Source organism: Stegastes partitus, unplaced genomic scaffold (genome assembly GCF_000690725.1).
Source record: "Stegastes partitus isolate 25-593 unplaced genomic scaffold, Stegastes_partitus-1.0.2 Scaffold3677, whole genome shotgun sequence".
In the NCBI taxonomy this organism is placed as follows: domain Eukaryota; kingdom Metazoa; phylum Chordata; class Actinopteri; family Pomacentridae; genus Stegastes; species Stegastes partitus.
Genome location: NW_007581408.1, coordinates 24,746 through 51,472, shown reverse-complemented (window position 1 = coordinate 51,472; position 26,727 = coordinate 24,746). Strand labels below are relative to the sequence as shown.

At 39.9% G+C, this 26,727-nt stretch overlaps 3 protein-coding genes across 3 annotated transcripts; 1 reads left to right on the top strand and 2 right to left on the bottom strand.

Moving 5' to 3' along the window:
* The first annotated feature begins 370 nt into the window (after positions 1-370).
* Positions 371-3,321, top strand: LOC103376141 (myosin heavy chain, fast skeletal muscle-like). Its single transcript, XM_008306507.1, has 11 exons — positions 371-553; positions 636-819; positions 912-1,077; positions 1,223-1,347; positions 1,469-1,777; positions 1,874-2,077; positions 2,170-2,295; positions 2,385-2,555; positions 2,649-2,753; positions 2,847-2,942; positions 3,045-3,321. The coding sequence occupies exons 1-11, from the start codon at positions 465-467 to the stop codon at positions 3,189-3,191; spliced, it is 1,722 nt and encodes a 573-aa protein (XP_008304729.1). The 5' UTR covers positions 371-464; the 3' UTR covers positions 3,192-3,321.
* A 2,362-nt stretch (positions 3,322-5,683) lies between these two features.
* syt19 (synaptotagmin XIX) lies at positions 5,684-17,194 on the bottom strand. The gene is made up of 9 exons (XM_008306506.1): positions 17,048-17,194; positions 13,407-13,630; positions 13,237-13,310; positions 11,523-11,636; positions 11,088-11,273; positions 10,769-10,915; positions 8,565-8,684; positions 6,434-6,545; positions 5,684-6,353 (listed from the first exon to the last, which is right to left on the bottom strand). Exons 2-9 carry the CDS (start codon positions 13,618-13,620, stop codon positions 6,046-6,048), a joined length of 1,275 nt encoding a protein of 424 aa, XP_008304728.1. The 5' UTR covers positions 13,621-13,630; positions 17,048-17,194; the 3' UTR covers positions 5,684-6,045.
* A 2,147-nt stretch (positions 17,195-19,341) lies between these two features.
* LOC103376138 (uncharacterized oxidoreductase C663.09c) lies at positions 19,342-26,349 on the bottom strand. Its single transcript, XM_008306505.1, has 6 exons — positions 26,121-26,349; positions 25,849-25,900; positions 23,664-23,851; positions 21,874-22,047; positions 20,024-20,134; positions 19,342-19,932 (listed from the first exon to the last, which is right to left on the bottom strand). The coding sequence occupies exons 1-6, from the start codon at positions 26,274-26,276 to the stop codon at positions 19,819-19,821; spliced, it is 795 nt and encodes a 264-aa protein (XP_008304727.1). The 5' UTR covers positions 26,277-26,349; the 3' UTR covers positions 19,342-19,818.
* Positions 26,350-26,727: the final 378 nt, after the last annotated feature.

Genomic DNA, 26,727 nt, shown 5'->3' with positions numbered 1-26,727 from the left:
ACCTCCGTCAGTTGAATGACGTGGGTGCACAGAAAGCTCGTCTCCTGACAGAAAACGGTATGTACAAAATAGTGTGTACATGCAGTGATCTTTAGTGTGGGACAGAGGAAGTGAACAAAAACTCAAGTTCGATGACTATTTTCACTCCAGGTGAGTTCGGCCGTCAAATTGAGGAGAAGGAGGCTCTTGTCTCCCAGCTGACCAGAGGCAAACAGGCCTTCACACAGCAGATTGAGGAGCTGAAGAGACAGATTGAAGAGGAGGTTAAGGTAGGAAACCTTCAACTTAAGTGTGTCTTGCCATTATTGCTTGGGGATTTAGGCATTTTGCACATTCAATTGTTTGTGTAATTCCAGGCCAAGAACGCTCTTGCCCATGGACTGCAATCTGCCCGCCACGACTGCGACCTGCTGAGGGAGCAGTTTGAGGAGGAGCAGGAGGCCAAGGCTGAGCTGCAGCGCGGAATGTCCAAGGCCAACAGTGAGGTGGCTCAGTGGAGAACTAAGTATGAAACCGATGCTATCCAGCGCACAGAGGAGCTTGAGGAATCCAAGTGAGTACCATTCAAACAGCTGAAAGGTTAGATGTGTAGCATTACAGCATAAAATAACAAGAAAATCTCACTTTTTTTAAAGGAAAAAGTTGGCTCAGCGCCTCCAGGAGGCTGAGGAGCAGATTGAGGCTGTCAATTCCAAGTGTGCCTCTCTGGAGAAGACCAAACAGAGGCTCCAGAGTGAGGTGGAGGACCTCATGATTGATGTGGAGAGAGCTAATGGGCTGGCTGCCAACCTGGACAAGAAGCAGAGGAACTTTGACAAGGTAACATCTTTTACTTTTTGCAACCAAACAATGTAACTATAAAAGGATTTTTGTATGTATGTATATATAATTGTGTAAACTGTGTTGTTTAGGTTCTGGCAGAGTGGAAGCAGAAGTATGAGGAGGGTCAGGCAGAGCTTGAGGGAGCTCAGAAGGAGGCCCGTACTCTCAGCACTGAGCTGTTCAAGATGAAGAACTCTTATGAGGAAGCTCTGGATCAGCTGGAGACCATGAAGCGTGAAAACAAGAACCTGCAGCGTGAGTTGATACCAGATTGTATTAACAACAGCAGCTAGCTGTTAGTTGTTTTAAAACATATGCATGTGTTTGTTGAAGGAAATATTTCCAAGTACAATTGCCATTTAAGAGCTTTAAAGTATTAAACACATGCATCTCTCTGCAGAGGAGATCTCTGATCTGACTGAACAGATTGGTGAGACTGGCAAGAGCATCCATGAGCTGGAGAAGGCCAAGAAGCAGGTGGAGACAGAGAAGTCTGAGATCCAGACAGCTCTTGAGGAGGCTGAGGTAAACCTTTGTCTGTTTTTTCACAGAGATCTTCTTAAAAGAAACAGTTTTTCGTCATGAACATTCATTAAATAAAAGCTTTGAAGACAGAGGTCAGTATGTTTTTCTTTGATTTCATTAGGGAACTCTGGAGCATGAGGAGTCCAAGATCCTGCGTGTCCAGCTGGAGCTGAACCAGATTAAGGGTGAGGTTGACAGGAAGCTGGCAGAGAAAGATGAGGAGATGGAGCAGATCAAGAGGAACAGCCAGAGGGTGGTTGACTCTATGCAGTCCACTCTGGATTCTGAGGTGAGGAGCAGGAACGATGCCCTGAGAATCAAGAAGAAGATGGAGGGAGATCTGAACGAGATGGAGATTCAGCTGAGCCATGCCAACCGCCAGGCTGCTGAGTCCCAGAAACAGCTCAGGAATGTGCAGGCACAGCTCAAGGTATTGTAATATACAGAGCACAAAGAGTCCTTGCACGCATGACAGGAAGTAAACCAACATTTAGATATTCATACCAATATTTTTCTTTTACACTAGGATGCTCAACTGCACCTTGATGATGCTGTCAGAGCCCAGGATGACCTGAAGGAACAGGCTGCAATGGTGGACCGCAGGAACGGTCTCATGGTGGCTGAAATTGAGGAGCTTAGGGCTGCTCTGGAACAGACAGAGAGAAGCCGCAAAGTCGCTGAGCAGGAGCTGGTGGATGCCAGTGAGCGTGTTGGACTTCTGCACTCTCAGGTGAACACGACTTTAAACACTTCTCCAGAGTTTCACAAATCTAAACCACTATAGAAGGAAAGAGATAACTTAAGAAATTTCTAATCTTTCAGAACACAAGCCTTCTGAACACCAAGAAGAAGCTTGAGGCTGACCTGGTTCAGATCCAGAGTGAAGTGGATGACACTGTTCAGGAAGCAAGGAACGCAGAGGAGAAGGCCAAGAAGGCTATCACTGATGTAGGTTACAATGCCATTTGTTTACTATTATACGCCAACTAAGCAGAGATTTGTGATAGCATTTCTCATTAAATCATCATTTTTTTCAGGCTGCTATGATGGCTGAGGAGCTGAAGAAGGAGCAGGACACTAGCGCTCACCTGGAGAGGATGAAGAAGAACCTGGAGGTCGCTGTCAAGGACCTGCAGCACCGCCTGGATGAGGCTGAGAACCTGGCCATGAAGGGTGGCAAGAAGCAGCTCCAGAAACTCGAGTCTAGGGTAAGATGAACAGAATAAGATTTTTGCAGTTCAACAACTGTATGAAAACACATGAATTGTACATAATGTATGAATTTTCTGTTCTTTTAAAAGGTGCGTGAGCTGGAGACAGAGGTTGAGAATGAGCAGAGACGTGGTGCAGATGCTGTTAAGGGTGTCCGCAAATATGAGAGGAGAGTGAAGGAGCTCACCTATCAGGTACAGTTACATGGCCACCTAGCATGTACAGTACAAATAAATATAATATTGAATATTACGAACATCTAAACCAATCTATGTTTCTTCTTCCAGACTGAGGAGGACAAGAAGAACGTCACCAGGCTGCAGGACCTGGTTGACAAGCTGCAGCTGAAGGTCAAGGCCTACAAGAGGCAGGCTGAGGAAGCGGTAAGGAAAAGCATTTGTTTAAAACAAATGAGCACTTCATACTGTTATATCACATATGGTAAACATATGGGACTAAACATTTTACTGTATCTTGAATTCCAGGAGGAGCAGGCCAATGTTCACCTGTCCAAGTGCAGGAAGATCCAGCATGAGCTGGAGGAGGCTGAGGAGCGCGCTGACATTGCTGAGTCCCAGGTCAACAAGCTCAGAGCTAAGAGCCGCGACTCTGGCAAGGTAAATAGTGACTGACATTCAGATAGTTACTAATTCATTACTAAAAACATACATTCTTGTCTTATGCTTCATAAAACTGACTAAAGATAAAATGTCTATATGCATGCAGAATGTGACATATATATAGGCTTGTACTTATTTTATTATTTCTTTGTTTTACAGGGCAAAGATGCAGCTGAGTAATGTACTCGAACCAAGGGTCTATTTCTAATCATATAATATGATGTAGAAAATACCACAATAAAGTATTTTTGAATTTATTTGGCTGTCTGTCATATTTTTATTACATTGTGTCCTCTGAGAGAGAGTAAATAGAAGATACGGTTATGAAAATGCTGAACAATATTTATTGAAGCATGCTGCTGTCAGGACCACTTCAGAGGAGAAGTCCGAGAAACTGGTTGGATAGAAAAACTAAATGATGTCACAATAACTCCTGTTCACAAATGAATGATGATCCTTTTAGCAATTAAACATGAATTCTCAGTTCGAAGCTTTGGAGACCAGAGACAATTCCTAAAAAATTTAACAGCACAATATACTCTGGCATCTGAGCATAAAACCTTGAGCCCTTGCTAATGGCCCTGAACAAGATGTAGCCAGTTACAGAATACAAAAAGATAGGAAAGATTTTTTGACAGGACGTTTCTTTATAAAAAAATTATTCAGAAAATAAACACACTCAGGAATTTTGCAAAAGCCCCAATAGACATACGAAGGGCTGCATGTCTACAATGTACATATACCATTTCAAAAACTTGAAGTCAGTCTATATCAGCACTCACTATTAACCAGTCCAGTGGCAATGTCACCACTGTAGTTCACCAGAAGAGTGGAAAAACTGGCAACACCACAGTTAAGTGAGATAGGTAGGTCCTGTGATTGTTCCCTGCTATAGTGCCATCTTGTGCATGAATGGAGTAGATGTTTTGAGTGCTATATTAAATCAGGAACACCTGTGATATTATATTGAAAAGCACTGCTAATATTGCAAAACATTACTAACATCAACTAAAACAAAACAAACATGAAGAAAATTTCTATTTATTTCATTGAAAAGCACTTTTGCTGTTTAAAATGTGCTATATACATAACTATAGGGGTTTAACTTGACAAGCACGCACAGCGCGAACAGTATATGCTATCTGCGAGCTAACTGCTATGCTAATTGTACTACAGTGAAGCTACTAAATTAGCTGTTTAGCTAAATGAAGAAAAGAAAAACTGAACGGTCACAAAAATATATATATATATATATATATATACAGCACATAACTAAATAGACAAATTATCACACCTGACTTCAATTTTACAGGCTACTTTTGTGAGTTTTTTTCTTACCTTTGAAAAAATGAATTTTGGCCGTCAGTTGTCGCCGGTGTTTAAACGGTTACGCATGCGCACAACAGATGGCGCACCCCCGCAGTACTACATTGGTTCAGGCCACATAAACACCATTTATAATGTTGTGATCAGCATGCACAACACTTTTGCCAACATTTGTTGTTTTCATGCACATATATTTGTGAAGATTTACTAGTTTGAATAGATATAACACTGATACCTAAATAGTGACCGCAGTGAGACTCTATTTTAAAGAAAAAGGCCCACAGTGGCCTTTAATGCATTCCCAAAAACCAAATGTAAGTTTGTAATTACTATTCATATAATTGTTCCAAAAACAAAAAGTGTTTTTTTTTTTTATTTCTGCAAATAGCTATACCTATCCTGCTTTTTCATCTTTCTGAGATGCCATCATTAAATCTAGCATGTAGTCTAATTATTGTTGTTGAGCAGAAAAATATTGCCTTACATCAAACTTATGATGCAATTTGTTAAGAAAAAGTTACCTTTTATTGATTTATTTAAATCTTCGGATTCATTGTGTACAGTTAAAATAAAAATAGAAATATATATATATATATATATATATTAAACTGTTTTTATTTATTTTTATTATTTTTTAATCAAACATTTGGATTCTGTCTTGTAATGGAAATTTATTTTTGTTTAAATAGGTATCAAGCTTCAATACACCAAATGATTAGATTATGGAAAATGCAACTAATTACACATTTTTACAACAATAGCCATCATCATATTAAGTTCCAGTCCTCACTAAGTGGTTCAGGTATTGACTGCTCATGGACAAAACTCACACATGACTCAAGAAATACTACTCTCAGGGTTAAACAAACTGTTAAACTGGCCGATAGACACAGAGGCCTGTCATCAAAATCAGAGTGGTGCAGCCAACCAGTTTTAACCTAAAACTAAACATCTAAATATTAGATATTAATATTGACTCTATAAGCGTAAGCTGGACACTCCTGAGAAGTTGAGAAAGTTGAGCATTGCTACCGACTACCACAAGTAAGTTGAAAAGAGGAGGCACGAAGATTGAGTTATTTTGCCTCATTTATGTTGCATAGCCTTTAAAAATATATGGTCTGTCCATCATATAAACCGTAAGCTTCTCCTTATTTACAAAGAAACACTGAATTTACTCAGAGTTGCAACATAAAGATTTAATAATGCAGAATGAACAGTTAAAACAAGGACAAAAGAACAGCAACGCTTACAGATAGATTCAATGGTAACACAAAAATACAGTTATTCAGTAAGTGACCTTACAAAGTGCAAAACCTAACAAGCAAGGAGTGCTAGTTCTAATCTTTTAAACTCTTTCTATATGATAAAGCTGGAGCTAAAAGCAGAACTCGAAGAGATGTAGGTGAACAAGTAGACCGGGTACCATGAGGTTTCAGATGAATTTGCTGTTTAGGCAGGAGCATGAAGACCTCATTTCAACCGTGTAGTCGACAAAAATCCACAAAGTGCACGAGATCTGGTTCATGAGAGCTGTAAGTCAGATCAGCAGGCTGTGCCACTCCGCTACTGGCTGGCGAACTGAGCGCATCATCGAGGTCCAGTGCTCGTCCTCTTTGCTCCTGTCCTTCCCCACACTGAGCTGTCCGATCAGATGTTTGGTTGATTTCCTCGCTGCGTGAGTCTCATACACAGACACCAAAATCCTGCACTGCTCCACAGGAAACTGTGGCAGGGAGAACATGAGGACCTCATTGAAGACAGTCACCAGACAGCGAGCCACTGCAGAGGTTTTCTGGTACCTCAGCTTGCACTGGTTGCACTGGACGCTGATCCTGGCATACAGGGCTGCAGGACACACATGCGGATGAGACGAACTTCTAACTGTGTGTGCATGCTTTATTTTTGTGAAGGCATTTGTTGTTTACCTGCATCTGAGCACATCTCAGTGAGGACCGTCCTGACCTTAAGCAGACCGACCTCAAGCCTCTGAGAAGTGGGAAGAAACTTCAAGGACAGCAGCACCTCTCCGACAAGATCCTGAGCAGACAGTGAGAGGATGGGTGGTGGAAGAAGCATTCCTATCTTTACTTAAGTACCAAAATACTTCAGCAAAGGTAAAACTAGAGCACGAAAAGTCCGAAATAGGTTAAAGTACGTAAATATTAGCAGCAAAATGTGGTTAAAGTACAACTCCTGGTTTGGTTCTTTCGACTGATTAATTATCAGATATGACATCATTAGATTATTAGAGGTGAAGCATCAGTGTGTAAACCACATGCTACTGGTGTACACCGTAAAAAAGTGTATTTGAGTTGAAACTGAAATATTGTTTTGAATGAATCTCGTTCATCTTTCAGCTTTGATTATCCCTGTTGGGTATTTTTTTGGATCCTATTAACTTGAGATTACACTCCATCCCTTTAAACTTCTATTTTATTTTCTGGAAAAGTGTAAAACATTGCTTCACTTCAGCGTTTGTGCTGTGTGTCTGATATCACAATGTTTCTTCAAAATTTTCAGCAGTATCTCAGCTATTGTTTTCGTTGAGTAGGATTACAGAGAAAAGAAAATCAAAGAACATAAAGTCTAATGACAAAATCATGTTCTACATTTTAGGTTTGGACAGAAGAAAAACTTGCTTTGGAAAAATGTGGAAACTTCAGCTTGACTTTTCTTAGAATAAAGCTGCAAAAATGCAAACTGTTCATTTGAGAAGAATCAAAGTAAGTCCAACTCAAAACAGTGGTTCTGATGTTTCTTGTTACCAGTTGAAGCAAAAGAGTTGGTCTGACAACTCAAATTTTTCTGTGTAGCTGCTGTTTAAACTACTTCATACCCAGTTTTATCCACAGGTACAGCAGATAAATGGAAAATTAATGGAAGAGGAAAGAAGAGAGAAAAAAATCTGCTGTGATGCACCAATCTTGTGAACTTTTTTCTCTCATCTTTGATTGTTGGTGAGATATTGGATAATTAAAGATTTATTGACATCAAACCATGTGAGAAGTTGAGAGGGGAAAAAAAAACAACAACTCACTTTTTGTGAGATATCAAAAGCCACAAAATCTGAAAACCACCAACTGTGAGGTAGGACGATTTTAAAAGATTATCCATTAAGTAAAATCCTCATAATGAAAGTGGTCATTTAAACATAATGGAAATGTAGTGGAGTGGAAGTATTAAGTACCATAAAGGACCTCAAAACTGTAATAAAGTACAGTATTTGAGTGAATGTGCTTAGTTCCTTTGTACCCCTGCAGACGACAAACACGTCAGCATAAATTAATTTATATACACTGTCAACATAGATAAGGTTGACAGATAAGATAAAATTATTTTGAGCTAGAAAAATGTCTCTTAATCACAGATTGCTGGAGAAATTTACAGTAGATTCAATTGATCAGTGTTGAAACATCAGCTGAATTAGAGTGTTTATAAGCCAAAGTAGCAAAAATATTCAAGCAATAGCCCCCGCTGCACGGGGAGAACATGCAAATTCCACGCGGTGGGGGCACCGGGATGCGAAACGGCGACCTTCTTGCTGCAAGGCAACGGTGCTAACCACCGAGCCACCTTGCAGCCCTATTAGGAACATGATCAATTCTAAACCTAAAGCAGAATTAGCACTAAAACTGAAAATGTTTGCTCGTCTGCATGAGAATAAAATAAAGTGCTTGGTGAGTGTACAGTAGCATCATTACACCAAATGATCTCTTCCAGTACGTATGTTGACCTATATGTTGTCTCTGTAAACATCATTTGAATAACTATTTACATTTATGCACTCTCTAATTTTTCCAATTAGCCAGTCAATACTTAAAAATCACTTCCTTAGCCCACATAGTTTTTTTCATTATGATTAATTATAGCTGTGGCTGAGTTTGCTAAATGTACATATGTTTGGATGACTACAGGACATGTGAGAAATTTCTGCACATTACTATGTTTTTTTTTTCAGTTTTATAATTATGTTAAAATATTCTACATTACATTTTTCAGAAGCGTCCCTTATTTCATCTTAGCTGAAAGTCGAGGAATAACATTTACATGTTTTACCTTCTGGGGTATCTGCAGCTCCTCTTGTAGCTCCAGTGGGTAAAAGATGTTGAGCTGCCTGAGAGGAAGCCTCACCTCCCCCAACACTGTGTGTCTGGAGAACTTATCAAAGTCCTTCACCTGCGACATAAACAGACACAGGACAGGCTTACAGAAGCACCCAGTACATACAGTACAATGATTTTCCCCTCATGAGTGGATTCTAAAATCTCCTGTTTGTATCTTAACACACTGTGTGTACTGCAAGGCCTGAATGACTGCACTACTTCTGGCTTTAAAGGCTTCTGAAGGTACAACTTGACAACTAAGATGCAACCTGTGTGCATTTTTATTTATTGCAGTCATGCATGTGTTTCAGATAAATAAGTCACACCTCATGAGTCTGATTGATCAAACAAGACTTTAGAGATACTGAGAAAACGAGATCCGAGCTGGCAGAGAACGTTCCCAACATCACCTAGAAGTTCTAATCATTTTTAAAAGGAAAGAACAATTTCAGAATATATTCGTTTCCAGTAATGTTCCTGTGAAGCTAATATAATGTTTTAATGTCAACATTCAGTGGGTGTTGTCAGAAACACAGATGATGTTCCATGATGACAAAAGAGTTACGTTCTCAAACCAACATTAGAAAAAAAAGATTTCCAGATGTTATCGATGTAATTTTTACAAGACGTTCCCATAATGTGATACAATACCAAAAGCAGAACGTTCTGTCTGCAATATTATGAGGTTGTTTTGGTGATGTTGTTGAGGAAGAACACATTTAGAACGTTTTATGTTCCATGATAACAATGGAAGAACGCTCTTAAACCAACATTCAGAAATGTTTTCCAGATGTTACTGAGGCCTCAGAGCACAAATCATTTTTTCATACAGAACGTTTCATAACGTTTCTGTAATGTGATATATTAAAGCTGAAACATTTGTTCCCTTTGTTGAGAGAACTCATTATAGAACTTTCCTTTATAAAACCTTCCCTCGTATAATGACAAAAGAAGTATGTTCTCAATACAACATTAAAAAAAACCTTTTCAAGATGTTATTGAGAGAGAGAGAGAGAGATCTTAAATACCAGAACGTTCTTTATAAGACGTTCCAGTCATGCAATATATTAACAAAGGTGGAACATTCTGCCTGCAATGTTCTGAGAATGTTTTGCGGATGTTGTTGAGGGAACACATTACGGAATCGATAAAATGTTCCCACAATGTGACATGATAACAAAGGAGGAACGTTGTCAAACCAACATTCAAAAAATGTTTTCCAGATGTTATCGAGGACTAACATGATTTTTATAAGACTTTCCTGTAATGTGACGCATTACCAAAGGTAGAACATTCTGTCTGCAATGTTCTGTGGATGTTTTGGGGTTGTTGTTTAGGAACACATTATAGAAAGGTCCTTCTAGAAAACCTTTTCCCCAGTAATAACAAGGGAAGGACGTTCAAAATACATTTTCCATATGCTATCGAGATCTCAGATGACAGAACATTCTTTATAGGACGTTCCTATAGTTAGAACGTTCTGCCTGCCATGTCCTCGGGATATTTTTGGGATGCTGTTCAGAATGTTCTTCTGTAAAGCATTCTCACTATGTTTCATGATGACAAGGGAAGAATGTTCTCAAACCAACATTAAAAATAATGTTTTTCAGATGTTATTGAGACCCCAGATGACAGAACAGTTTTAGCAATGTGACGTAGTAAAGCTAGAACATTTTGTCTTTTTGTTGAGAGAAGACATTATAATTTTTTTTTGTGTGTGTGTGTGTGAAATAGTTCAACAATAACAAAGGAAGTATGTTCTCCTAAAATATTTTTAAGGTGTTATCGAGATCTAAGATGACAGAGTGTTCTTTATAAAGCTTTCCTGTAAGGTCAGATATTATAAAATGTGGAATGTTCTGCCTGCAATGTTCTAGGAATGTTGTTGAGGTCCCACATTATAGCATCTATAAAATGTTCCCTCAACGTTCCACAGTGTCACATGACAACAAAAGAGGAATGTTCTCAGTGCAACATTCAGTTTTTAGACCATTAGAGCACAACAGTCTAACAATCTTACCGCCAAGCATTTTTTTTAGAACATTTTTCTGCCTAAGAAAAACATTCTGGGAACTAAAAGCAAACTTCTCGCTTTAAACATTAGTAGAACTTTTGCAGGATGTTTATGGAACATAGAAATCCTAGCTGGGCAGTGACCTCCATCCTGAGGTTGACGTGATGAAGCTCATCCTCCTGCAGAATACAGCTGAACTGGTCTCCATATAAAGGGCTGCAGCTGCCTTTCACAATGCGAGTCCTCCACTCCTGCAGCACCGTCCACACAACGGGCGGCGTCTCTTCACCCTGAGAGGATCACAGCAGTACACCATCAACAGCACTTTTCTACCTTTTAGAACTAACACACTGCACCAACCGAGCGACAGAGGTGACAGATTTTTTGCCAAAAATCTGCTCAAGCTGCAAACAAAACAGAACAGCAAAAGCTGACATTTACATTTTTAAGAAACTAAACTACCTCCTCGTCTTTAAATCCCTCCATCTCCACTGTCGCTGATCCGGCCAACATGAGTCGTAGCTTAACGAACGGCTGGAGGCTGCAGGTCTGGCTGTGCTGCAAAAGCCCGTCGACCTGTAACACGGTGACCACCAGACGCGACTGCAGCTGGTCGTAGTAGACGGAGAACCGAAGCACTCCGTCAACCTGGTAAATGAAGATATGTTGTGAAAGACATGAAATGCTGATGCTGTCTTTTCCCTAAAATGTGCAATCAGTGATACATGTCTGTAAATCTCAATATGCAAAGATCAAAGGAAGGATTTTCACACATTTTTGTTAAAATATGAGCACAAATACTGAGCAGTAACCAGCAGTCAGACAGTGGAAAACTATGAATTCACTGCAGCCGTCAACCTGCGCGCTGCTTTTTATTTACACAAAGATCTCTGCTACCTTTGTAATGCTTTCCTGCTCTCCCATGTCCTCGTCTCTCTGGCTGGAGGGCGGAAACGAGGCCTGAGACAGACATCGGCTCAGCCTGTGGGCCTCGGTGTTGACGTCCTCCACCTGCAGATCGCACAGTTTCCATCAGCGGTGTATTAATGACACCAGCACCTCCAGCTTATATTTGGTTTCTGGCTCTCGCTTTGTTTGAACAAGCATGCTCAGGGATCTTTAAGTATACAGACGGTTCTGCCTGTGTGGTGCATCTTCACAGGCTACATGGTCTGAATAAAAAAAATACCCAAATACAAAACATGTATTTTACAATCAACATGAAATAAAAAATGAATCAAAAACGTACTGATGGTGATAACAGCAGCAGAAGTGAAAGCTGTAGCTTGTGTTATAACTCAGCTCAACCTTTAACCCTACACTTCTGTCATAACCTCTTTTTTTTTTAAGCCACAATTTATTCTGTTAACTGGTTAAAAAAATCAGCAGAACTTTCACTGACACTCATGTGATGGGAAGCAAACAGTACACTATCCAAACAGACGGCGTCCAAGTTCTCAAACATCGTTTCCCATGCAAGAGCCTAACAACAACACAAATGCCTCGCCCAGCCTGTGGTTTACTAACCTGACTATCACAGATATAATAACCATGCTGTTAAAAAAAAACAACAACAACAGTCATGTCAGCTGGTAATGTACACTAAAGGTCTAAAAGTGTATTAAAATTCTTCATTTTTATATGATATCCTGCTGTACTTACGGTTACTATAAAAAGTATTCAAATCCCTTGAAAGTTTTCTCCTTTTGTTGTTTTTTAACATTAAAATATATTACGCTCCTTTGACAAGAACAAGACTCCATCCATCCATCATCTATACACCGCTTAATCCTCACTAGGGTCATGGGGGGCTGGAGTCTATCCCAGCTGACTCAGGGTGAAGGCAGGGGACACCCTGGACAGGTCACCAGTCTATCACAGGGCTACACTTAGAGACAGACAACCAAGCACACTCGCATTCACACCAGAACAAGACTCTTTCACGTCAAAATGAAAACCATCAGCAACTGCTAGAACCAATTTGCTGCACTGTGTTGAATTATGCGAGTCAGTTTAAGGGGTGAAGAGTTGTTTCGCATTTTATTTTTTTAATCAATTGACATCACATCGAAGAAACCAGTTTCACTTTGACATAAAATAGTCTTTTTTGTGATTTTTTGAAATGTTGTAAAGCGATAAGGAAACACTTCCAAGATGGATGAAAACGTTTTTTTTATACTCATTTTTAAGTCCAGTTGTGATCACACCCCAAAGACGTTTACATTTTTCACTAAGAGCCCTTTGGGTATTTGTTTTGTTTGCAGCTGTCACACACAAAACTGTTCTGTGCTATTTCACAACTCTGCATAACAACCTAGTCATGCATATAAAGAGATCATTACCGACACATAACATTTGAGCTGCATGATTTTGAAGTTCTCATGCTCGTACCGGGTTGCTGAATGATTAAAGCAGAAAGTGGAATTAGTAAGTGACTACTCGAGCTTTTTCAGAGGTGCATTTCATAATTCAGATTCACCTCTTTCAGACACACACCAGACTGTCCCCTGAGTATCGACTGAAAGACTTCAGTTAAGTTTTAAACCCATGACTTACACTTAACCTCATCTATGGCTTTACTAAGCTGGATTTATTCTGCTTCTCCTCTTACCCTAGTACTCGGAGCTCCTGAGTAGTTTCCTGCAGTTGTCGGCTTTTCATCTGTGTAAAGCAGGTTACTGCTCACTAGAGGGGGGAAAAAAATCACACATCAGATTTGATAATTTGTCTCATACACCCAGCCTCATCAGTGTTTGGCAGCTTACTCTAACCCCTACTTACCTGTATCTTGCTGGCTGTACGTATTGTGTGTCTTTGTGCAGCATCTGAAGATCTGCCAGGCCAGGATGGCCAGTGCCAGCAGCAGGAGGGTGACTGAGATGCCCAGGATGCTGTACTTGACAGCGTCTGAGAACGGCATCTTCAGCTCTCCAGCGGATGAAATCAGCTCCACGGGAGCCGGATAGTCTATGATGGTCACCATGACGCTCAGCATCCATGTGGCTCTGAAATGCAGGAACACAGAACATGTGAGGACCACAGGAGTTTCAGCGTGGCTTCATGGACAAGTTAAAAGTTTAAACAACATTATTATGAGCAACACATGTTTTCTTCTTGTTAGCTAACCACAGTATTTGGTCACTAACAGGAGTGTGCAGCTAATAGGTGACACATTTAGTCCTACTTCCAATCAAAGTAAATACTGTTAAAATAAGCAGTTGATTAGTCACGTTAGTCAACCAGTAGGTGATCAGTCTACAAACGTGGGACTTGCTTCTCTGTTTTATCTGATCACAAACAGAAAATATTTGGTTTTGGACAAACAACAGATCAGACTTTGAAACAGAAGGACATTTTCACTGTATTTTGACATTGAACTAGCTCACAGTTGCGCGGTATTGCGGAGCTAAAAACAAGTAGGAGTTTCCGGTGGACCACAGGATGTGACGGACCGTTTATACTCCTGTCGGAGCTTCCTTATAAGCCTGGTCTGTATGGCTAGCGAATGGGACGGCTAATGCTAACAACAACAACAAGCCAGAGCTGGAAGACGCTCCGGTGGCATCAAAATCACCCGTTTGGGATCCCTTCGGATTCCTGGTGAAGTCCGAAAAAGGAGAAAAACAAGTCCACAAGATGAAAGCCGGATGTCCACATTGTGAAGCGGTCCTCAACTATGCATCCGGCAACACGTCAGACTTACACACTCATTTGAAAAGGTAGCATCCAAGCGTAGCTGCCTGCTGGGCTGGAGCTCTGACTACATTCAGTCCTCAGTCCTCACCGCTGTCTTCTCAGTAGTACATGAGGAAGCTACAGCCAGGCAGCATCACAGGAGTGGGCTGAGCGGAGCTACTGATAGCTAAGTTCAGAACCACCTTGTGACATTGACAATGGCTCAACATGTCTCCTGTTTCACTTTAACTCTCTTTGAGTCAGGACGACTGACGTCCGTCATGCTTTTCATTTACCTTGCATTGCTAAAGTTGTGCTAACCTAGCTTCAGCTACTCCCTGTGTTAGCAATAACATCGCTGTAGTTATGCTAACCTAGCACAGCGTTAGCTAACAGATTAAAGCTAGTAAGTAACTGCAGAAATAAGTGTGGAAGATGTTTGAGAGTACAGAACGAACGTTCATCACTCCGTCAGCTTGTTATGATGATATCAATGTTAATTCAAATGCTAAAGCTATGTTCTGATTGTCCATGAATCTAATAGTGTAGATCAAATGAATGCCGGACTTGCTGGAAATCACAATCTGGTGGAAATGAGCTGCTGGGCGGAGCTCTGCGCCCTCAGAGTGCTCTTCTAGTTATTAACCATGTTGTACAAACTCACCCCAGTTATGAACAGCACACAAGCTCACATCTGGCTGCATAATACTTCCTTAATTTATTTGAAAAATATTTATTTTTTATATTTATGGCTGAACGTGGTTGTTTGCAGCAGTGTCTTCCTTTTTTATACAAGAAAAGTAATTCAGTTATATTTACAGCAGAACAATAAGGTGGAATTGTTAATGCTACACTTGTACTTTTATTTATTATATTTTCTTTATTTGATATTGAGAACGATGCAGCAGTATTTCTGTTACATTTGTATATATTGTACATTTAATTTGATTTACTGAGCTGATAACAGCTTTTTGGTTTAATACAATAAACAAATGTTTTGGATTAATTATGAGCAGGGTTATTTTAGAAAAAATGTTCCCGTTAACTAAGAACCGAACCGAACCGTGATTTTTGTGTTCTGTAGACTCCTAGTGCATATGACAGCTGAAAGTATTTTATCTGTACTCTTCTAATTAATGTTTATATTTATGTTGCTATGGACTGATTTGATCTGCCTCTTTGCTTTTAATGTAATTAACTAAAAATTGTGTTTATGTCTTTGAATTGATTTTATGTGTCTTCTTACAGCTTTGTGTGAAGCACTTTGAATTACCTTCGGTACAAATTGTACAGATCAACCTGCCTTACCTTGCCAACTGTCCAATTAGTTCTGATACAATAATACAAATGAATACTCTGTGATAGAAATTAAAACACAGTTAAAGTACTATATGGCAGACTGGTAGACAGTGTTAGCATTAGTAGCCACAGGCCTCTGTCACTGAAGACATCACTGTAGTAAAATGAATGATAATGATGCTTTTATATCAAGATGAAGCACGGACTTGTCTTCAGTTGGTGTCAGTCACACAGAAAAAAAAAAAAGAGATCAAATAAAACTTTCTATCTTCAACAAATTGTATAAATGTTGTTTTTGGGCTTTGAGTAAAAACCAATCAGTGAAAAGTTGCACATGATTTGTTTTTGTTCCTCAGCAGATTCAATTTGTAATAAAATGATAAATACTACATTAAGTCCCCAAGTGTCTGCTTCAAGTTGATTAACACTGTGGGCAATTTGGCTCAAAGAAAAAATAACTGAACATGTTTTTAGTAAATGACAAAACAGAAACAAACGTTGGCAATTTATAAAAACACAGAAAGAACTGGTTTTCAGAACAAAGCACCGTAGAGATATGAAAGACAAATAAACCTTCATCAGAAAGATGGAAATGACAGACGGACATTCGGCATACAATCAACATCAGACAAAAGCTTCTGAAGTTAAAGACGTGGAATATTGTTGTCTGGCTGATCTCAATCTGACTGACTGAGCTGCATTCCAAGTGCTGAAGACCAAACCAGAAGAGCTGAAGGTGTTTGTGGTAAAAACCCACGAGAGCATCAACAGTTAAAAACTTCTGTCACTGACTGATTTTCCACTAAGTCTCATTAAATATCAGTTATTCTCATTTTTTAGTGTTTGTCCCCTTTTGAACCACTAAACTTTGGGCTTTATATGCTCAAAGAGTCGAATCTCCTACACAGTTTTTTCTGTAGTGTACTGATGTAAACCTTGGATTTGGCACTTTATTGTAGTATTGTGTGGTACTTTTTCTGAATCTGGTAAAGTCTTAAAAAAAAAAAACCCAAACAAGCTGAACAACTTTACAAACTCTGTAGAAATACCTTAAAAGTAACACACCTGTATACCTAAAAAAGAGCCCAGACAAGCACCAAATCAGCACATATTGATGAACAGGTCACATATGACTTGAATAATTGTTCACATATAGAAAAATACTACAGCTGTGTCTCGGCTGTAAAGACACGATAATCTCCTATCAACAACGGTTTAGTCAAATGACACCTGTGTCTCTCACACTTTATGCAAAAACATGATGAACGCTGCAAGAAAAATCTATAAAGCAGTGTTCCTATTAAAACAAATACAGCAATTTGGTTATTACTTGTTCTAAAAGAGTGTAGCGTGAAAACAGAACTCTACTTTGTGGCTGTGTAGAGATTCTGTTGCTGGTTTCTACTTGAGAAATGACAAAAAATCACTTTAAAGGCAGAAACATTTACCTGCAAGAAGAAATTTAAAAATTCAGCTCTTCTTTTTCTTCAACTTTAGCATCTTGCGGCGCTACAAATCCACGCTGGGAGCTCTCACATTCCCACTGAAACAGCCTACAGGAGAAATTCAAACTCACACCTTATCATCTAACTGTTCCTCCCTCTCTCTCCGCTCTGCACACACACACACCCAAACACATGACTTCCTGCACGACATTCTTGGTGAACAGGTTCGATTAGGCGTAAGTGACATTTCGTGGAGCTTAGCACGACCTGATCCGCTGCTCTCTTCCTCTTAAAGACTCCTCTGCGGGCCAAAATGCTCAGGGCAGAGTTTACGCCAACAAAATGTGGATTTAAAACATGTCAAATTATTGCGCTTGCTGGAGATAATCCACAAGCCTGCAGCCCGAAATGCTCCTCAAATCCCATCAAGATTCTCTAAAAACAGTCAAATTCTATTTTACTTTAAAAGAAAACCAACATTAGCTGTTAAATACACTTTGCAGGGTGGCTGTGTGCGTTTTCTAAGTAGCGTGTTCAGCCTCCACTCTGCTCTGTCTGCTTTATCATCCAACCGTATCCAAACCAGCTGGAGCTACCGGTGCTGTAAAGTGACAATGATAACAAACCTCCAACTGTAACAGCTAAAGGGCCGCTAAGACGAAGACATGACTTTAAATGACATGTGTCCTACATGACTTATCTTTCAGACTCATCAGCTATTGTTTTGCCTGCTGACAGCGAGGAATGTAGGGGATAGAGGAAACGTACCGAGAAACAGATGAAAGATAAAGTTACCAGGAGGAACGAGGAACAAAAATAAATCAGCGTAACTCCCCTTGTTTACTTGTTTGAGGACGGATCACAGAATGAACAGTATAGTAAAAAGAAAGAGGGAAATAAATTAGAACTAAAATTAACTTAGTTAAACTCCAGCATGTTTTAAGATTAAGATCAGCTTGAAAAATGAGTTTGTCATTTCTTTGACTAAACAGTGCAGCTTGCTAATAAGCTTCCATGATCTACGTGATGTGACTGAAACATACATCTGTTCAAACTGCCGAATGCTTTGGAGACACTTTCATTAAATAACTTAAAATTCCTTCAGCACTGTTTTTACCAGACCAGACAGGAGACTGTTTCATTTCTCGCTGTCAATAGACCCTGAAAATATTATCAAAAGCTGATGTGCAGACATTTCTCATGGAGTTTAATAGTTTAACCTTTTTGTTGTGTTTGATTTCTACTAATGGCAGCAACTGTTTTATGTCTTTATAGCTGCAGGAAGTATTAATATCATCTAAGTGGTGAAAAATAGATTCAGTAGGCTTCCAGGCATCCTATATGCATCCTGACTGACGGTTGACTGACTGAATGATTGTTGTTGTTGTGTGGAATATATGTTGTATTGATTTTAAAAAAGGAGAAAAGGAGAAGGTGAGCTTTTACAAGATTGAATTTCCCTTCTGGGATAAATAAAGTATTTTTTTTATTTTTCATTTAATTTCATTCATAAGAACTGATGTACCCATGTAACATCGGCGCACTAATAAAAAATGTAATATTGCATGTGCTAAAAACATTGGCTAGAAGGTTTATAATGAGATTAAAAAGCAAAGGTTCAAGAATGAACCATGAAGAATCCCACAGTGTGATGAATTTCACTCAGAGGTTAGTGTAGACTTCAGAGATCATCATCACCTCAACGTCCTAAAAAATTACAATTTCCTTAATTTCAACAATTCCCTCTTCTACTGTGATGAATGCCTGATGTTTAAAACGCTTCATTATTTTGTACAAGCACCTCATCGAGGATGTCTGGCCACCCAGGCAGCAGCAGTACAGCTAGGATCAGAGCACCTACTGGAGGTCATTGAGTATCTCAGTTCTGAACTGAAGAGAAACCAAAAGAAACGTTCCATATTTTGCCTCTTATCAGCAAATTAATTGAAGTGTCACATGTCCCCATTGTGTGTTTTTCTGCTCAAAATACTGCAAAGATGATGAATTTCAGAGTGACTGTGTAACTCCTGGTTTAACGGCTGCTCTAAATGGGCTGTTCTGCTCTGAAGACCAACGAGACGCTGCTGATTGTCAGCTGGAACCGTCGATCACAGTTTGAGCTGGAGGACTATTTGTTAGTGAGGTGTTAGATCCTCCCTCGCCTCTAAAGCTGGAAGGCTAACTCTTAGTGGGGGGACTTGAGGAATCGAAGAAACATATTAATAGCTTAACAGTTTTTTTTTGTTTTGTTTTTTTACGCCTCCTAGTTTATAAAAAACCACAAAACACAATAAAAATGGATTTCCACCACATGAGACCTTTAATGCTAATGTTAAAGCCAGCAAGCCAAGCACACAACCATTTTATAGCTAGCAAGCTAGAACACTCGCAATTCTTTCTTTATCTATAAAAATCCTTCCGTTATACACCGTCCATGTTTATATACAGTCCATGATATTCTCCTATCATATCATATCAAGGAATTATGTTTTGTTTACATGTGAACACGACTCAGCTACAGCACACTGTAGCGATGGTTTGTCGCACCACCTTCAATTTACATACGAATACTCATCTCTTAATATTAAATTATGTGCAACTTTATCAGCTGACTGAGCTCTATTTAGGTATAATATACAAGATATCATGTAGCAGAAAGAACTCAAGTAACACTGGGCAGGCGAAGCTACTGATATGTTCAGGTTTGCATAGTAACAGTTAGGATCAGTGAATAGTTCTCATAATGTTCCTACTCAGCACTGTGATGATCAGGGTCACCATGGCAACTGCTCCCCTGTAAAGTTCAGAAATGACCCGTGATCCTTTTCAGTCAGCCCACCGATCACAGACAAGACGGCAGAAATGCTTTCTTCAGTACTCAGTGGAGCCTGGAAAGGAACAGAGAAGCAAAACACACGTTCAGGCGCAGACATTTTAACACAATGTGAAAAAACACAGCGTGACAGCCGTTCCTCTTACCTCCTTCCCCCCCATGTCGGTGCGGACCCAGCCGGGGTGGATGACCATACAGAGAATCCCATCAGGCTGCAGGTCTACGGCCATACAGCGACTGATCATGTTGAGAGCACTCTGAGAAGACAAGCAGGAACTTTTTACACTGATACTAATGTGGGGTTAACCTACCTTACATCCTTAAACAGTCTCTCCTTTCTGATTATGTGGTATTAAAGGATGATTCCAGTTTATTTTAACCTACTTTGGCTTTGTGGGTGACGCCAACTGCACACTTTACCTCCTTTAGTTGCACAAAACACTGTGCACAGTCTGTATCAGAGCAACTTGCACATGCTTCTTGCAGTTTCTCCCCCAAAAAATATTTTTTAAATGTTTGTTTTTTAAGTCTGGCTGCCAGTAAACACAGAAATTTAGCTACCTGGAATAAACACCTTGCTAACTGCACTGTGGACCTGAATAAGGAACAACCACAGACTGTATAAAAGATGGACGTAGCTTCCGTGACGTCACCCGTTGGTTTCTGCACTGAGAAAATGAAGCCAGGGTTTTGCTACTTCCTGGTTGACATCTTGGATTTTTGGAGCCAGTGACGCAAAAATTGTCGGAGGGGGGCGGAGCCATAGGAGCAGCGATTGGTCAGACGGATTGAGAGGCGGGCCCTCTCTGCCCGCCCACATTTACCGCTGTCTACTCGCTTCATCTGTATGGTCGCTGCCGACTGTCAATCAAGCCAGCCACGCCCCTTGCCCCGCAAAATGTTGACAATTTTTTAAAAACTAAGTACTGATTTATTTTCAGATTGGCCACCTGATCTCTGGATTTGACTATGAAAACTAATTTTTTAAAAAATCCTGAGCTGTAGGAATGCAGTATTTCATGATCTGTGATCACTTCTTTTCCAGTTCATTTCTATGGGAGCCAGGGCTTTTTGGAGTCAGCAGCTAGTGGACGTAGTGATATTGCAGGTTTTTGACACTTCCGGGTTGGCTTCATTTTTCAGGGCCGGTTGCTACGTCCATCTTTTATACAGTCTATGGGAACAACAGGCCGGCTGATCTAATCACATAGCATTAGGTCAGGTGGCAAATGTTCTTGCTGGAGAAAAGGCTATCCATCACATAAATCTATTTTTTCTTGTAGTATTGGATTTATTCACCATATGGAGAGCTGAGCATTAAATCTGGATAGTCTTGGTCTTTTCTTTCAGCTTGTTTTAAAGCAGTAAATCTTCACAGCAGCAATGTTTATCAAAGCTGCAGATTCATTAGCTGTAGTTCCAAAGCTGGGATCGCTCTCATCAATAGACACATGAAGATCTTCCAAGTCTGGCATTAACAGAACTCAGTCGTTGCAGCCATAAACTTTCTTCCATGAGTTTCCAGAGATATCTTGTCTTTTAACCGTCAAACTGAATGCCTTGTGATCATCTTCATCATGTTGCGTGAGGTAATTCAGCTAGTTTGGTTTCCAGAAAGCCAGTCTTTCACATCTTAATAAACTAGCATGTGTAGACGTACTTGCAGGATGATTTTGTCTGATGGATGAAGACCACTGATGCAGTTACCAAGATGGCTGTTCCAGGTGGTTAATATCTGTGTTTACTCTCAGTCAGACTTGACAACAAATATTTAAAATGATTAATGTATTAATCAGGAATTGTGGAAAGCTGCAGGAAGCTCACACTTTTTTCAGTGATATATACTTTTTGCATGCTGTTTTGTGAAACTCCTCCTTCCCCCAAAATCGACACAACGGAGGTGGAAAAACTAGCACAGCTCCTCGAGCCACAATGGCCATATCACAAACTAGAATTATCCTTTAAGCCAATGCTTTCCCACCATGGTGAACAATACCTTGGAAGTCCTGTAGGGATACCATTTAAAGTTGTTGGCCCCCTCGCCCCAGTTGAGCTCCACAGAGCCCAGCAGAGAGCTCATGTTGATGACAGCTGCCCTCTGGATGCCCATCGTCTTTGAGCCAGCTGCTGCTCCTCTGGACGCCGCTCGCTTCAGCAGAGGCAGAAAGGCCTGGCAGGGGCAGAAAAGAATGAATATATCACACATTAAAAATGAGGAGGTGCAAATTTATGTGACAATTTTCTGGATTAGTTCCAAATTATTGTAGTTTTATTTAAAGATTTAAAAAGGAAAATAACACTAGAAATAAATAAGGTCATCAAAGAGGCCAAATCTAGGAAAAAAAATCTATCCTAATGCATAATCTTGCCTTTTTAAGAAGATCTAGTGCATTCCCACTCAGTGACAAGTTTCACACTGTATGTGTGGAGAGAGAAGGTGACTGCTGCCCTCTGGTGGCAGCATGGACACCTCACAGGGAAACGGTGTGAACTCTCTATATAGATTTTTCTAACGAGGAATATATCAACATCTCAAGTTGCATTTGAATTTTAACACTGTAATGACCTGTTTATCTCAGTGAAACTGTATTAAATGGAGTATCTTTTAACCGATCAATACTCTGAGAAATACTAAAATACCCTGACATTTAATCCAGACACTCTTTCTCCCTGTCCTAACACTGTACACAACAGCAGGCTATCGTAATACCAATGAATGTGTTATACGAGCAGTCACAATTGAAAGTTAATCTTCTATTTTGTTTTGATATCCTCAATAAAAAAAATCTGAAAAAACACAAACAAAACTATATCAAATCCGGCTAAAAGTCAACAAAGTTTTTCTCTGACAAAACAAGTCATGAAGCCCTACAGTGGTCAGAGTTTGGGCTGCAAATAGAGATTATTTTTCCAAATAGTTTCCTCTTCTGGTTATTTTTTCAAATTATTAATAATTAATTATTTGAAAAGTGGAAAAAGGAGTAAAAAAAAAAAAAAAAGTTCCACAACCCAGTGCAGCATCTTTAAATTGTTTCTCTTTTCCAACAACACAAAAATAATTTGTGTATTCAGACAAATAAAAGCAAAAATCCTCAAATCTGAGGATTGAAACACCAAATATTTATTCTTTTTGTTTATAAAAATGACTCAGATAATTAATTGGTTATTAAAACAGCTCCTAATTCAATCAGTGCTTTGTTGTTTTCTCAAGTTTCTCAGTGACTGTGTGCAAATGAAGCTGTAGAATTAGTTTGGAAGTCCACAGAGAGAGGAGTGGCAGCTTCTGCTTTATGTGACTCACTGTTCATTTACAAAGTGAAGCAGACCTTTGGGCAGCAGTGTGGCCTTGCACTTACAGAAACTGTCCTTCAGTGGGAGCAAACTGTGAGTCAGCAAGAATCTGCCCTGCTGACACGCTTTTGATCAGTGCCTGAATTTGTACCAGCGCAGGGTGCTGCTCTGCAGTCCGCCCTGTACTCTGAGGCAAACCAAAACCAAAGCTTCAATTAATATTCATGACATGCAGCCTGTCCTAACCCAAGGGGGTTTGTTGCTTCTGTCCTTCAAGGTCATCATTTTGAGTTAGTTCCCATCATTCAGGAAAAGAAGCGCTCATGGGTCGAGCTCCTGGTGACTGAGGAAAACACAAATGTGGCTGCTTCACTTTTTTACTTCACTTTGTGGTAAAGTGAAGGCTTCCAAACAAAACTTTTTTTGACCACTGAGAAGCTGATCCATTACACCCACGTTGGCAGGAAGTACAAAACATATTTAAAAAAGCATTACCTTGGTGATCATCAGAGGAGCCACAGAATTGGTGTGGAAGTTTTCTATCATCTTCTCTGCAGTAACAGAATGAAAGTCGGCCACCACGTTGATCCCTGCATTGTTGATCAGGCAGTTCAGACCCTCTTCTTGCACCAGCTGGGCCACGTCTTCTGCACATTTCTCTATGCTCTCCTGGCTCAATACATCTGAAGGAGAGACACCAACACAGCAGATCAGCAGAACCAAACCAAAGCTGAACACATGGAAAATAAATCAAGAGATAACTTCTTGTTTAAACTGGTACAATGAGGCCAGCGTGTGTTTAAGTCACTAATTGCGCATAAACTTCTTCACTGATTACAGATTTCATGGGGGATGCAGGTGATACGTCCCTTTCAATGTCTGCATTTGTCCATGCAGACAATAACATTAAAGAAGAAAAGAACTTTAAGGTACAAAATAAGCTCATAATGTTTGCTCATAGACTCTTTGCTCAGCATATCAATCAGAACATGTTCTGAATGTGCAGAAAGTTTTAAATATCGTTACATCCTCAAACCAAAGACACAAAGGAGAACAAACAAATAAATAATGAAGATGATTCTACGCAACATACAGAGACAATCCTATCACTGTTAGTAACTTTAAATCTCTACGTGTAAGACGTTTTCCGTGACTGACATAATCAAATGGCAAAGAATAATCTTGCCAGTTAATCAGAATATACAATGTCCTTTCCATTTACAGATGCAAAAACTGTCTGTTTCAAACTGTAAAACTCCCCGACTTCCGCAGGAATGACAATTTCAATCTGAACAATAATATCAATATAATTTGTAATATTACTTTTCGCAATGCTTTGTGCAATATCACTTTCAGTATCACGGCCAATCTCAATTAAATGTACAATATTTTGTTTTCATGCCAATGTAAAGTGCAGTATTTTATTTTTCAGATGCGGCATCTCATCTGCACGTGTAATATTTAAATGTCCAATATTTCATTAATGTATTATTATTTTTAGTCATGTATCCTATATATGTCATTGTTTTTCTATCAGACACAGCAGTTTGTCATTTTATTGTTGGAATATGTTGTTTTGTAAAGGCACTGCTGGCTTAGCTTTGCCACTGACACCATTTAATGTGTAACAATGCATGAGTTGTGCTGATCTGAAGAAAGGTAAAGAAGGATTCAAGCATCAGTCCCAGGCTCTGATGGACTGAACACATGAAGGTTATACAAGGTCAGATAGAAGGAATGCAGCTTCTCACACACACACACACACACACACACACACACACACACACACATTTTGATACCAGAACATAGAATGCTTCTGCTCTGATAAAGATGCTATACACACTGGCGTACCTCCGCTCTGCTGAGGCTGTTTTGCGCTGACAATCATAACATCCTCCCTATAAGATATCAGCATCAGGTGCAGCACACAACAATGAACAAAGGAAAAGTATTAACAGCCAGAGAGCGGGAAATACCAGTAGGGACGGTTGTCTTTACAGGGTGCGGATTGAATGAATCGTGTGCCAAGAGATATGGACATATCTGTGCGCCAACGAAGGGTGAGCTAAGTCTAAACCATGGTTTCTCCCCAACCAGGTAGCCATTCACATTGCACTAAATGAATTAAATGTCTGTGTTCACCAGCCAATCACACTATACTGAAACAAATGTTTGTGTTCACATGAAGCTCCATCCATTGCTGGGGAAGTGGGTTACAGACTAACAGCTTGCTGCCTGTGATTTTCTGAACCAGTGCTGGATCCTTGAACATGTACATTTTTACAGAATAAACAGCTTTAAATGAGAAAGGTTGTCTGTCTTCTATCTCAAAAAACGAGCACGCCTCAACAGATAGATAGATAGATAGATAGATAGATAGATAGATAGATAGATAGATAGATAGATCTTTATTGATCCCTTTGGTTGAACCTCAGGGAAATTGTTGAACTGGCAACAACACAACATTAGCAATAATAATAATAATAATAATAATAATAATGATGATGATGATGATGATGGATACAGTAACAAAATTGCAGTGTGCACTTTGGTTTTTAATATCTGGCACAGTACTTTCCTTTAGGATGAATAATTAATTATAATCTTATTTTATCTGAAAACTCTACATGTGTGTTTCTGTTAGTTTCTCATTCATTATTTGCTTTTATCTCGGTCTTACCCAGAGTGACAATGTGGATGTTTGGATGCTGCTTTGCCAGTTCCTGAAGTTTCTGTGGGTCAAAAGCACAGCAGGTTGTTATGGAGTCAGGGAACAATGGCGGCCTCTGCTGGTGGCGGCCATCATTAAACTTTATTTAAATACTTAAATACACCTCCACCTCTTTATTGCGTCATCTCAGCGGGAGCAAAACTGCATTATCCCTCAAAAAAATCGATCCTAAAAGCACTACAGCCACAGCAAACTACCGGGAGGTGTTGGTGTTCGTTTACCTCCGCCTTGGCAGCGTCTCGGGCCGTGGCGATGATCTTGCCCGGTGAGAAGGCTCCACTCGCCAGACAGTGGACTATCTCCAGCCCGAGCCCCCGGCTGGCTCCGGTCACCAGCACCGAGCCGCAGTTTTTGAAATTAGCGATACTGCCACTCATCTTTGACAGCAAATCGACTCGGTGTATGGAGCGCTCGGTCCAGAAATTTCCCGTTACAGGTCGTTGGTAATCTTCCGGTGTCACGGGACTCCTCCGGTAGGGGGGAGGATTGCTCCACGGGACGCAAACCGAGCCAGAGCCCGTACATGGTGGAGATGGGTCAACAGAGAGTAGCTTTGATGACGGAGACTGAAAACAGTTGGAAAGCTGAAACAGAACAGTCAGAAGCACAAACACTTTGGATAAAATTGCATAAATAAAGCATAAACTGCCACAGAGTAAACTAAAAAAAAAAAAAATAATAACTAGGATTTATTAGAAGCGTCAAGTTATCCTAAAAATTGCCAGTCTTCTTCGTAGGCTCATATTTCCCACAATTCAGTGCGCACAAATCCTCCACACAGCTGCGTTTGCGGCTGACTCATCTTTACTTGAAGACTCTTTGGAGACA

Bases quoted from the DNA above. Each gene is read 5' to 3' on its own strand.
- LOC103376141 (XM_008306507.1), top strand. From the start codon at position 465: ATGTCCAAGGCCAACAGTGAGGTGGCTCAGTGGAGAACTAAGTATGAA. The intron at 1,348-1,468 runs GTAAACCTTTGT...TGATTTCATTAG, and splicing joins CAGCTCTTGAGGAGGCTGAG to GGAACTCTGGAGCATGAGGA. The intron at 2,296-2,384 runs GTAGGTTACAAT...CATTTTTTTCAG, and splicing joins CCAAGAAGGCTATCACTGAT to GCTGCTATGATGGCTGAGGA.
- LOC103376138 (XM_008306505.1), bottom strand. From the start codon at position 26,276: ATGAGTGGCAGTATCGCTAATTTCAAAAACTGCGGCTCGGTGCTGGTG. The intron at 25,901-26,120 runs GTAAACGAACAC...TTTGACCCACAG, and splicing joins GAGACGCTGCCAAGGCGGAG to AAACTTCAGGAACTGGCAAA. The intron at 20,135-21,873 runs GTATTGTTCACC...TTGTCTTCTCAG, and splicing joins ATCCCTACAGGACTTCCAAG to AGTGCTCTCAACATGATCAG.
- syt19 (XM_008306506.1), bottom strand. From the start codon at position 13,620: ATGCTGAGCGTCATGGTGACCATCATAGACTATCCGGCTCCCGTGGAG. The intron at 13,311-13,406 runs GTAAGTAGGGGT...TCCCCCCTCTAG, and splicing joins GTACAGCCAGCAAGATACAG to TGAGCAGTAACCTGCTTTAC. The intron at 6,546-8,564 runs GTAAAACATGTA...CTGTCTGCTCAG, and splicing joins AGCTGCAGATACCCCAGAAG to GATCTTGTCGGAGAGGTGCT.